The sequence below is a fragment of the Procambarus clarkii genome, chromosome 8, assembly GCF_040958095.1.
Source record: "Procambarus clarkii isolate CNS0578487 chromosome 8, FALCON_Pclarkii_2.0, whole genome shotgun sequence".
Classification (NCBI taxonomy): domain Eukaryota; kingdom Metazoa; phylum Arthropoda; class Malacostraca; order Decapoda; family Cambaridae; genus Procambarus; species Procambarus clarkii.
Genome location: NC_091157.1, coordinates 45,844,732 through 45,857,278, shown reverse-complemented (window position 1 = coordinate 45,857,278; position 12,547 = coordinate 45,844,732). Strand labels below are relative to the sequence as shown.

General features: G+C 41.5%; 1 protein-coding gene across 6 annotated transcripts in view; it reads left to right on the top strand.

Moving 5' to 3' along the window:
* Nucleotides 1-12,547, top strand: part of ChAT (Choline acetyltransferase) — a 176,172-nt gene that overhangs the window by 148,339 nt on the left and 15,286 nt on the right. For all 6 annotated transcript variants that reach the window (XM_069317884.1, XM_069317878.1, XM_069317901.1 and 3 more), the window contains 3 exons: nt 6,569-6,741; nt 8,740-8,917; nt 11,878-12,058. In XM_069317884.1, the coding sequence (XP_069173985.1) occupies nt 6,569-6,741; nt 8,740-8,917; nt 11,878-12,058 (532 nt within the window). The remainder of the gene's footprint in view (nt 1-6,568; nt 6,742-8,739; nt 8,918-11,877; nt 12,059-12,547) is intronic.

The window sequence follows — 12,547 nt, the reverse complement described above, 5'->3', positions numbered from 1 at the left end:
ATGTGAATTGCCTCAAGAATTTGTAATCTTCTTGAATCTTGGGTTTTATCTATTATGCAAGTATTCTTGTTCAACATTTCTCTTGTTAGAGTAATGTCATGGGCTTGTCTCATGTGATTCCTAGGGGCACCAGATTGAAGATGGCATGTCAAACGCCTCGTCAGCTTGGTCGACGTCATACCTATGTACTTACATTGAAGGTTACATCCTTCGTGGGGGCAAGTGTACATGTATACAACGCTTGACTGCTGTAGAGGGTTCTCCGTCGGCTTCGGGCTGTTTTTGATAAGGAGTTCGGAAGTCTTCTTGGTTTTGTAGAATATTATCAGGTTTATGTTTTGGTTAGGAGTAGTGCTTTTTACTCCTTTACGGATTATTTCTTTCATTATTCTTTCCTCTTTTATATGTTCACTGTGCATGGTTGATTTGTAATATAATTTTATTGGGGGTGTTGTGGTTTCTGTTCTAGGTTCTGAATTATACCAACGGTCCAAGTGTCTTCTTATAGCAGCGTTTATTTCCGCGTTGCTATATCCGTTGTTCACCAATACCTGAGTTACTCTTTCAAACTCTCTACTCACGTTGCTCCATTCAGAGCAGTGGGTAAGCGCTCGACGAATATAAGCATTGAGAACACTGGCTTTGTATCTTTGGGGGCACTCACTTCTACCGTTCAGGCATAATCCTATGTTGGTGGGCTTGGTATATACGTTGGTGATTAAAGAGGTTCCTGTTTTTGTTATTAGTACATCCAAGAATGGCAGACTGTTATTTTCACTATTTTCATGTGTAAATCGGAGTACTGACTCTCTCTCTAGGTGTCTTTTTAGGTCAATTAGTTCATCTGAGTCTTTTACTATTACGAATATGTCATCTACATAACGGCAGTATACAGTTGGTTTTTGTCTGCTACTGAAGACCCTATCTTCGATGGTTCCCATATAAAAATTAGCAAATAAAACTCCTAAGGGGGAGCCCATTGCTACTCCGTCTATCTGTAAATACATGTCTCCTTGTGGACTGATGAAAGGGGCTTCCTTTGTACATGCTTCGAGAAGACTTTTCAAGTGTGGCTCAGGTATGTCTAATTTGGGGGTGCTCTCGTCTCTGTATACTCTGTCCAGTATCATTCCTATGGTTGTGTCGACTGGGACGTTGGTAAAAAGGGATTCAACGTCCAGGGAAGCGATGATTCCATCGGGCTGGGAAGATTTGATCAATTCTAGGAAATCTGCTGATGATTGTAGACTAAACTTACTTGGAGTGTATGGAGTTAGGAGTTCATTGAGTTTTTTTGCCAGGTGATAAGTTGGGGTTGGTATTTGGCTGATTATAGGGCGTAGTGGGTTACCTGGTTTATGCGTCTTAACATTGCCGTAGGCATATCCTAAGCCATAGTCGCCTTGAAGTTTATTGAAATGCACACTACCTTTCTTTGCGTTGATTGCTGTAATTGTTTTGTTTACTTTCCGCTTAAGGTCTTCTACGGGGTTCCTCGTGATTCGTTGAAATTTGGAGTCGTCACTTAGGATGTCGCTAATTTTGTTCATGTATTCATGGGTAGGAATCAATACATATGCTGCTGTTTTGTCGGCTTTTCTTATTGTTACGTCTTTCAGATTTTTTAGTTGTTTCGCTGCTTCTTTGAGTCGTGGGGTTAAGATTGTAGATGAATATGTTCCTCGTTTTTTCCCTGCTTCTGCAAGTAGTTCAGCTTGAAGTGTGTCCGTGGTGATGACTTTTTTGTTGTCTTCTAGCTTATGGATATCGTCCAGAAGCATTTCGATTTCCAGGCGTTTTTGATGCATCTTTGGTTTAGATAAGAATTGACAATTTAGACCAAGATTTAAGAGGTCTCGTTGGTCCTGGGTAAGATCATAAGAAGTCAGGTTAAAGTAGCCATCTTTAGGACGAGGGATTTTTAGCTGTCCACCGTTTAGGGATGTTAACTTACGGAGTGTCTTTGTTTCTACAAGAGTTTTATGTTGTTGTTTCAGGTTAAATAGTTCACTGTTGATGGTTTGCTTGAGTTGGATAGGGATGTCGTACTGGGTCCATTTGTTTAACAGATGCTCCGCCTGCTCTATAAAGGTTTGGAGGGCTTCCTTCTTCTTGTTTAGTTGATGCCGAATGAGCTCTTGCCTATACCTATAGGTAAACTCTGTATTGCGGACTGCTGGGTCATGTGGGTTTATATTGGTGTATACTGGCAGCAGGTTTTCTTTCAAACATGTTTCATTGAATATGACCGCATATTCTGTATTTATTATTTTCTGGTTTAGGGCTTCTATCCCTCTAACTATTTTCTTAGCATCAGGGCTTAATTGGAATAGGAGTTCTCCAAAACTCATTTTCGTACTTTTAAGGTGAAGAAAAGAAGTGATTTACTATAGAGTGTATTACACTTATTTGTATAATTTGCACGACGTTTCGAACCTCCATGGTTCATTCTCAAGTGAACAATCTTACAATACTAGTTGATTTTATACCCGCATTAGGTCAGGTGATAATACAATGAAGGTGAAAAACATGGGGGGATACATAAGGGATAAACATAGGGGCTGCAGAAGGCTTATTGGCCCATACGAGGCATCTCCTATCCAAACACAAAGATTAATCCAGTGTAATTGGCCTGTTATGTTGGACATTGTCTTCTGTGTTGGCATCGATATGTTCTTGTCTTGTCCTTACTCTCATGGTGGGTAGAGTAAATAGTTCCGTGATTTGGGTGTTCATGGTAGGTCGCTCTATTCTTATGTGAATTGCCTCAAGAATTTGTAATCTTCTTGAATCTTGGGTTTTATCTATTATGCAAGTATTCTTGTTCAACATTTCTCTTGTTAGAGTAATGTCATGGGCTTGTCTCATGTGATTCCTAGGGGCACCAGATTGAAGATGGCATGTCAAACGCCTCGTCAGCTTGGTCGACGTCATACCTATGTACTTACATTGAAGGTTACATCCTTCGTGGGGGCAAGTGTACATGTATACAACGCTTGACTGCTGTAGAGGGTTCTCCGTCGGCTTCGGGCTGTTTTTGATAAGGAGTTCGGAAGTCTTCTTGGTTTTGTAGAATATTATCAGGTTTATGTTTTGGTTAGGAGTAGTGCTTTTTACTCCTTTACGGATTATTTCTTTCATTATTCTTTCCTCTTTTATATGTTCACTGTGCATGGTTGATTTGTAATATAATTTTATTGGGGGTGTTGTGGTTTCTGTTCTAGGTTCTGAATTATACCAACGGTCCAAGTGTCTTCTTATAGCAGCGTTTATTTCCGCGTTGCTATATCCGTTGTTCACCAATACCTGAGTTACTCTTTCAAACTCTCTACTCACGTTGCTCCATTCAGAGCAGTGGGTAAGCGCTCGACGAATATAAGCATTGAGAACACTGGCTTTGTATCTTTGGGGGCACTCACTTCTACCGTTCAGGCATAATCCTATGTTGGTGGGCTTGGTATATACGTTGGTGATTAAAGAGGTTCCTGTTTTTGTTATTAGATATAGCAACGCGATGATTTCTGAAATCATCGAAATCATTCTGAAAACACAGAAATCATCGATAGATACAGCGATAGCAGGCGGCTTGACGTTTGCGAGGCACTACACATCAAGAAGTCAACACCAGCAATCAACAGCCAATTATTGCACAACTATATTCTACCCACCTCAAGACTCCGCTCCAATATAGAAGCATCAAGAAATATGGACCAATAGGCTTTCTACAAACACTTCTATTCAATACCCATTGTTTCTGTTCTGTCTTGTGTTGATACTTTTAATACCCTATTAATATCCCCTCTTGTTCTGTCTTGTGTTAATGCCACATCACCCCTCCCACCTCACTCAAATGTAGATATAAAATCAGAGATACGAAAGTTCTAATCAGTTGTGTATTTGTGAAGTCTTTGAAAATGTAATAAGTTTTACGAAACGCGCCCGTGTCGCGTCAGACTAGAAATAAAAATGAATTTTGGAGAAGTGATTTTTGATTTACCTCCAACAGTGAAGCGTAATGTACGAAAGATTGAGAAAATTCGTGTTAGAATTATTAATCTTACTTTTTCGGTCATATTTAATAATATATGTCTACAGGAAAGACTGCTACCAAAATATACTAATATATATATGTATATATATATATATATATATATATATATATATATATATATATATATATATATATATATATATATGTCGTACCTAGTAGCCAGAACGCACTTATCAGCCTACTATGCAAGGCCCGATTTACCTAATAAGCCAAGTTTTCATGAATTAATGATTTTTCGACTACCTAACCTACCTAACCTAACCTAACCTAACTTTTTCTGCTACCTAACCTAACCTAACCTATAAAGATAGGTTAGGTTAGGTTAGGTAGGGTTGGTTAGGTTCGGTCATATATCTACGTTAATTTTAACTCCAATGAAATAAAATTGACCTCATACATGATGAAATGGGTAGCTTTATCATTTCATAAGAAAAAAATTAGAGAAAATATATTAATTCAGGAAAACTTGGCTTATTAGGCAAATCGGGCCTTGCATAGTAGGCTGAGAAGTGAGTTCTGGCTACTAGGTACGACATATATATATATATATATATATATATATATATATATATATATATATATATATATATACATATATATATATATATATATATATATATATACATATATATATATATATATATATATATATATATATATATATATATATATATATATATATATATATATATATATACATGTACTGTATATTGCGCAGGAACAAACGTGTATTCACCTAGTTGTATTCATCCAGTTGTGCTTGCGGGGATTGAGCTTTGCTCTTTCGGTCCGCCTCTCAACTGTCAATCAACTGTTACTATTTTTTTTTTCTCCACACACACCCACACACACACAGGAAGCAGCTTCGTAACAGCTGACTAACTCCCAGGTACCTATTTACTGCTAGGTAACGGGCATTAAGGGTGAAAGAAACTTTACCCATTTGTTTCTGCCTGGTCCGGGAATCGAACTCGGGCCACAGAATTACGAGTCCTGCTCACTATCTACTCAGCTACCAGACCCCCCCCCCCCCATGTGTGTGTGTGTGTGTGTGTGTGTGTGTGTGTGTGTGTGTGCAAGCGACTTGAAGAGCGCCTGGAGATATGTTCGTCTCAATTCATCTTGCAATTCTAATCCCCAGGAGTGACATTTCATTCTGGCACCTCGTTTCCTTGGCACCCTGGAAGGTTAGGATGAGTTTTGGGTTGGGAGGAAAGTGCCAAGGGGCGGAGGGAAGAAGCAGTAGTGGAGAAGGAAGGGAGGAAGTAGGTGGGGGATGGAGGGGTTAAAGGGAGAGTTACATTGAGACACTTTCAACTTACCTCTCACGCTTTCCTATCCCTTCTCTCACTATAAGTGATCAATTCATCCACTCACAAGCAACACACATGTATAAACATACTCCCCCTTTCCCCCAATATTTCCAAACAGCTTCGATTTTTTTTCAGGTAATTTTTTAATAACTCGAACATCCGTTTTTCCTTCTCTAAGGAGAACCATGAGTGTTCTCTGGGTAATTTTACCTTTAGAGTCAACAACTCTAATCAAAATATATCATACATTAAACAGGATCAACTGGAAACTAATTGTAGACAATAAGATAGCAACCTGATGCTCAGTCACAGTCACTGAGTGCCACCGTTGAGTGCCCCCTTAGTATACTACCAGAGTGGTATACTAAGGTATACACCTTACAGAGTGTATACCACCTTAGTACAACATCACAGAGGGCCATCACAGAGCAACATTTGCGGCAACTGGAAAGCTTGCAAATAGTAGAACGTCATTTACAAATTTAAATAAGGATTCTTTTCAAACAATCTGTACAGGCCGTGTCGAACCCATGCTGGAATATATAGCACTGCGCTGGAGTCCGTACATTGTGAAGGTCATGATAACAGCAGGAAAACTGTAGACGTCTGCAACAAGACTAGTTCCAGAAATGAGAGGGATAACCATTAAATATGAATTAGGTTAAATTTACTGGAGATATGACTACAGTATACAAGATACTAAGACATTGTGGCTCAAGGGGACGTTGGTAGAAGATGGAAATGCAAATGAGTCGAAGGAATTTATCAAAATTATCATAACCAGTACGGGCGGTCAACAAATGGAATGCACTGCAAAAAGAAGAAGTGCTGGAAGCCACCTCCATCCACAACTTGAATTCATTCTACAATGACTTCGACCGTGAAGAAAGATAAATCACAACACAACAGGCACAACACTGTTAATAGGCTGGGTATATAGAGCTATAGACATCACTTATTCTGAGTCCTTGTTAGGTAAGTGCTCTTATGTTCTCTCCTTATGAAAGAGAGAACACGTGCGAACGTGTTCTCTCCTTCAGGTGTTCCGAATCCTCGAGATCAAACTGAAATTCTTTACGCACATACGCTTTCGAGATTAATCTTATCCCAGACTGGTGTAAAGTGTATGTAAACACCCCAGTCCGTCTAACACAACGTTAGACGGACTAACGTTAGCTCGGCTAACATGTGTCGTCTCCCGCAGGTGTATAACTGGTGGTTGGACGACATGTACCTGAGCGTGGCGCTGCCGCTGCCTGTGAACAGTAACCCGGGGATGGTCTTCCCTCACCAGAAGTTCGCATCAGACCTCGATATGATCCACTTCGCAACCCGCCTCGTCACCGCCTCCTTCGACATGAAGGAGCGGATTGAAGTGTGAGTGCTTCCTTCTCATCTCCTTATTGTCAGTTGTGTCTTATTGTTTCCTTCATTTTTATCTTCTTGCCTGTTACTGTATCTTTTTTTTCTCTTTTCTTCCGGTCTTAGGCTTCTTGATTCTCTTCCTTCTCTTTCCCTTGTCTCTTGATTCGTATTTTTTCGTAACCCCTCTTGTCACCTTTTCTCCCATCTCTTATTTTTTCCCTTTCATTTTTCTTCTTTTTATCGATTATTGTTTTCTCTATGTTCTCGCTTCTTAATCTCCTGACTCTTAAAGTTTTCCCTCTTGCCTGTCTTCTGGTTCTGTCCACTATTTCCTCTTCGTTACTGATGTTCTTCGTTTATGTCCTCCTGCATCATTTATGCTTCCTTTACCATCCCCATATTCCTTTCTTTCTCATCATTCAAGATTTCTACCTCATCACTCAGCCTGTCTGCTTCTCTTTCACAGTCAACCCTCCTTTGTTGTTGTGTTCTTCCTCCCTTGATGGAGTACCTTGCCTTCCGTGCTGGAATCCCTTACCTTTCATGCTGGAATCCCTTACCTCTTATGCTGGAATCCCTTACCTTTCATGCTTAAATCCCTTACCTTTCATGCTGGAATCCCTTACCTTTCATGCTGGAATCCCTTACCTTTCATGCTGGAATCCCTTACCTTTCATGCTGGAATCCCTTACCTTTCATGCTGGAATCCCTTACCTCTTATGCTGGAATCCTCAAAATTGTATGCAGCTATGCCAGTTCTGCCAAACAATTACCCAAGTTTTTCATATCATCACATTCTCTTCCAATGCTTATCATGTACAATCTTGATCTTCACTTCCTCCTTATCTCACCACTAGCACCTGGGAGAGGTATTACGGGCTCGCCATAGCCCGTGCTACATGAACATTTCGTTCTGAGTAGTTAAATCTAAAACAACAACATGGGAGACAATCACGAATGCTGGACACTGCCACGACTTTTATAACTTTACAATTGTAAAAGTCCTGTATACCTAGGTTTAATTCCAGATAATTAAATATCATGAAACCATCATTCTTAAAGTGAAAATATATCTTCAATTTGTGTTATTTACAGACTCCTGCATGTGCTTTGCGACTCACTTGCCGCCTCGTTCTGCAACAAAAAGTTTAAATTGCTAAAACTTTGAAGAGTTTGCACAAAAACTTAAGACCAACAAACTATTTTCAAACATAAAAAAAATACAAAAAAAGTTGCATTGTGTTCAGAAACTCGTTGGCAACAGCTTAGAGTTGTTTTAAAAGAGTTTCCAACAGATGTTTCACCAGTGACGACAAGACCACCTAAACTCCAGAAAGTGTTCCAGTATTTTACCTGCCAAGCTGATGCCAAGTAAATTTACATCCAATTCACAATCAAAACTCGTCAATTTTATTTCCTACTGCAATATTTCCCATCGTGAATATGGATGCTTCTTCCGGGAACAGTAAACAAGAATTAATTGTGTAAATGAGCACTAGAATATTTTTGTCAACCAATATTTTTTTTCTTTCCAAATTTGCTGAGTTAATACGCGATTTAAAATGGCAGAGATGTGAGTGGTGTAAATATTAATGTTATTTCATCAACACGATGGAGATAAGTATGCTGTAGTATGTGTTCGTTTATGTGGGTGTGTGTGAGTGGATGTGTATGTGGGTGTGTGTAAGTGTGTGTGTGTGTGGGTGTGGGTGGGTGTGGGTGTTCATCTATATGCGTTCTATTAGAAAAACCAGAGTGCATGGAGAAAGTGTGTGTGTTAAACCCTAGCTCGGGTTCACTTGATGCCTCAGAAACCCCCCCTAGAGGATTCAGTGGAATCCCAGGTGGCATTACTTTTACCAAGTCGTGATGTAGTGTTCTAAGGCGTTTGCTTGTGAGTACCCAGAACATAGGTTCGACTCCCTTCTCATGACTTGACACATCACGTTAAGGTGATATCTTTGTGCATTGTGCGTCCTACAGGATCTAACCCGTGTGTTTTTTCCCCAGAGGGGACCTGGACGTGGATCGGTGCAGCGCAAGGGAGAGGTACCAGCCCATGTGTATGACCCAGTACAACCGGGTTTTCTCCTCCTACCGGAGGCCGGCCATACCCAAAGACAAGCTGCTCTCAGTCACAGACTACCAGCAGGAGAACCAGCACATCGTCGTCTTCTATAAGAACCATGTAAGTAGTTGTGTTGGTGATCACAACCTGTCCTCCTACAACCTGTCCTCCAACAACCTGTCCTCCTACAACCTGTCCTCCTTCAACCTGTCCTCCTACAACCTGTCCTCCTACAACCTGTCCTCCTTCAACCTGTCCTCCTTCAACCTGTCCTCCTTCAACCTGTCCTCCTACAACCTGTCCTCCTTCAACCTGTCCTCCTACAACCTGTCCTCCAACAACCTGTCCTCCTTCAACCTGTCCTCCTTCAACCTGTCCTCCTACAACCTGTCCTCCTACAACCTGTCCTACAACCTGTCCTCCTACAACCTGTCCTTCTACAACCTGTCCTCCTACAGCCTGTCCTCCTTCAACCTGTCCTCCAACAACCTGTCCTCCTTCAACCTGTCCTCCTTCAACCTGTCCTCCTTCAACCTGTCCTCCTACAACCTGTCCTCCTACAACCTGTCCTCCTACAACCTGTCCTCCTACAACCTGTCCTCCTACAACCTGTCCTCCTACAGCCTGTCCTCCTTCAACCTGTCCTCCTTCAACCTGTCCTCCTACAACATGTTCTCCTACAACCTGTCCTCCAACAACCTGTCCTCCTACAACCTGTCCTCCTACAACCTGTCCTCCTACAACCTGTCCTCCTACAACCTGTCCTCCTACAACCTGTCCTCCTTCAACCTGTCCTCCTTCAACCTGTCCTCCTACAACCTGTCCTCCTACAACCTGTCCTCCTACAACCTGTCCTCCTTCAACCTGTCCTCCTTCAACCTGTCCTCCTACAACCTGTCCTCCTACAACCTGTCCTCCTTCAACCTGTCCTCCTTCAACCTGTCCTCCTTCAACCTGTCCTCCAACAACCTGTCCTCCAACAACCTGTCCTCCTACAACCTGTCCTCCTACAACCTGTCCTCCTACAACCTGTCCTCCTACAACCTGTCCTCCTACAGAGAACGTCGCTTTTCGCTCGGATCCGTTAAACATAAGGCCAAAAATTGTCGTACTAGAAAACGGAAGCGGCTGGTGAAAGTGACGTACTGTCTCCCGTTTTCTGTTTCAGGTCCTCTGGTAGGTTAGGATAAAGGCACTTGGCCGTTTTCTTGACGTTGAGAAACCTTAGGGAGGACATATGGCATATGTGGTATTGGTAATAGATATTGAAAGAATTGATGAGATGGTGGTAGTGAGAATTGTTGTGTGGAGAGTGTGGTAGTGATGATTAGTAGTGGGGATGCTGGTGGTGATTGTAGTGATGGTAGGAGTTGGAAATGGTGATGTTGAAGTGTTGGTGGTGGTCGTCGTAGTAGCATTGTTGACCAAGTAATGATGATCTTTGAGCATTCATCATAGTAATGATGAAGGCTCAAGAGTGGTTGAGGTAAAGAGCGCGTATCTAACACTCTGCTCCTCACAGATCCTCACAGATCTTCACAGATCCTCACAGAGCCTCACAGATCCTCACAGAGCCTCACAGATCCTCACAGATCTTCACAGATCCTCACAGAGCCTCACAGATCCTCACAGATCCTCACAGATCTTCACAGAGACCACTGAGATGTGTAATGTGTATTGTATTATATACAAATGGGTTTTTGGTGAGAGGGTTCCAAGATTTCTTGGATCTTGATTAATGGGTTAACACTACTCTAAGGGTTACCCTTTGTCGAGGTCAGGAAGCCTGTTTGGTTTACAGGAGTACACCTTTGGTCAACAGAAGTACCCTTTGGTCAACAGAAGTACCCTTTGGTCAACAGAAGTACCCTTTGGTCAACAGAAGTACCCTTTGGTCAACAGAAGTACCCTTTGGTCAACAGAAGTACCCTTTGGTCAACAGAAGTACCCTTTGGTCAACAGAAGTACCCTTTGGTCAACAGAAGTACCCTTTGGTCAACAGAAGTACCCTTTGGTCAACAGAAGTACCCTTTGGTCAACAGAAGTACCCTTTGGTCAACAGAAGTACCCTTTGGTCAACAGAAGTACCCTTTGGTCAACAGAAGTACCCTTTGGTCAACAGAAGTACCCTTTGGTCAACAGAAGTACCCTTTGGTCAACAGAAGTACCCTTTGGTCAACAGAAGTACCCTTTGGTCAACAGAAGTACCCTTTGGTCAACAGAAGTACCCTTTGGTCAACAGAAGTACCCTTTGGTCAACAGAAGTACCCTTTGGTCAACAGAAGTACCCTTTGGTCAACAGATGACCTTCATCAGGATGCAGCCTCAACAGTTGCATTACTTCCAGGTACCTATTTACTGCTGGGGGAGTAGAGGCATCAGGTGCCAGACCACATGTTCAAGCACCCTACCCAGCCCGGGGCTCGAACCCTGGTACAGTCGGTTGTAAGCCGACTGTGCTACATTTATACAATTTCTATGTTGGCCTTGCAATGCTTAAATATAATCTATAGCATTTATCATTATTAGTGGTTATGTGTGGAAAGAATGAATGTATCTATATATAATGTATATTATAAGAGGAGCACTGTACAATCTGGTCTTAGTAAGCGGTGGACACTGTACAATCTGGTCTCAATAAGCGGTAGGTTGCTGCTGCTGTGAATGAGTGCTAGTGTGGCGGTGCTTATTTCGACCTGATGATGACATGTGCTGCATTGTGAATGATAATGAATGAATGAATGAATGAATGAGTGAGATTTTCAATATTACCTTATGTATAATTGATCAGTTTGACTACATTGCTCGCCTAAAATAAATATTCTCCATGTAAAGCCTTCCACAGTGTGAAATAGAGCAAATAATAAATGAATCTAACATACATCAATCGCTTTGTAGTGTATGCTCGAATTAATCCACGTGTGTGTGTATTAATCCACATGTTTTAATCCTGATAATAATACCATGACTGCTGCCATAAGCCAGATGACCTAATTTGCTAGCATTCCTTGGGGTAGTTTGACATTCTGAAGGAGTGTTCCAAGATGACTGAGCCACCTCTCCCTGCATTGACCCTACAGATGTTCCGGGTGGAAGTGGTGGTCGAGGGTTCGAGACTCACCCACCAGCAGGTGACGGCACAGCTGCAGGAGGTACTCAGGGCCGTGGACGAGTACGAGGGTTCGGATCCCCCTCCCGTGGGCATCATGACAGCAGACAACCGCAGAACTTGGGCTCAGAGCCGACAGATACTGGCAGGAGGTAAAGGGAGGCGGAAGCCAGAGTCAATGGAGGTCTTACAGGGGTTCGGAGCGCTAATGTAATCCCATTTAGTATTTGATGAATGAGGGAGTATTGATGTCAACTCATTAAGCACTTGATGAACGAGGGATTATTGATGTCAACTCATTGAACATCGTTGTCGACTGATTAATCCCTAGATAAAGTTAGGACTTATTTCATATATAAATAATCGAAAATCCCGAATGGGAGAGAAATTAATGGTATTCAGATTACTAAGTTGACCTTTGAAAGTATCGTCAACACCTTTTTTAATTCTCTGAGATCCCTTTATGAGCAAGGCATCAATGAGGAATAATTTAGACTAATTTAGGACCTTTATAACTGAAGATCTGACAATATAATTTAATATAACTAGTCGAATTGTTTAGTTTCTACCAAGTGATATTATTTTCTCTAAATATTTAATCAACATTGGGAGTTATTCACGTAATTGCATGCAATTCCTAA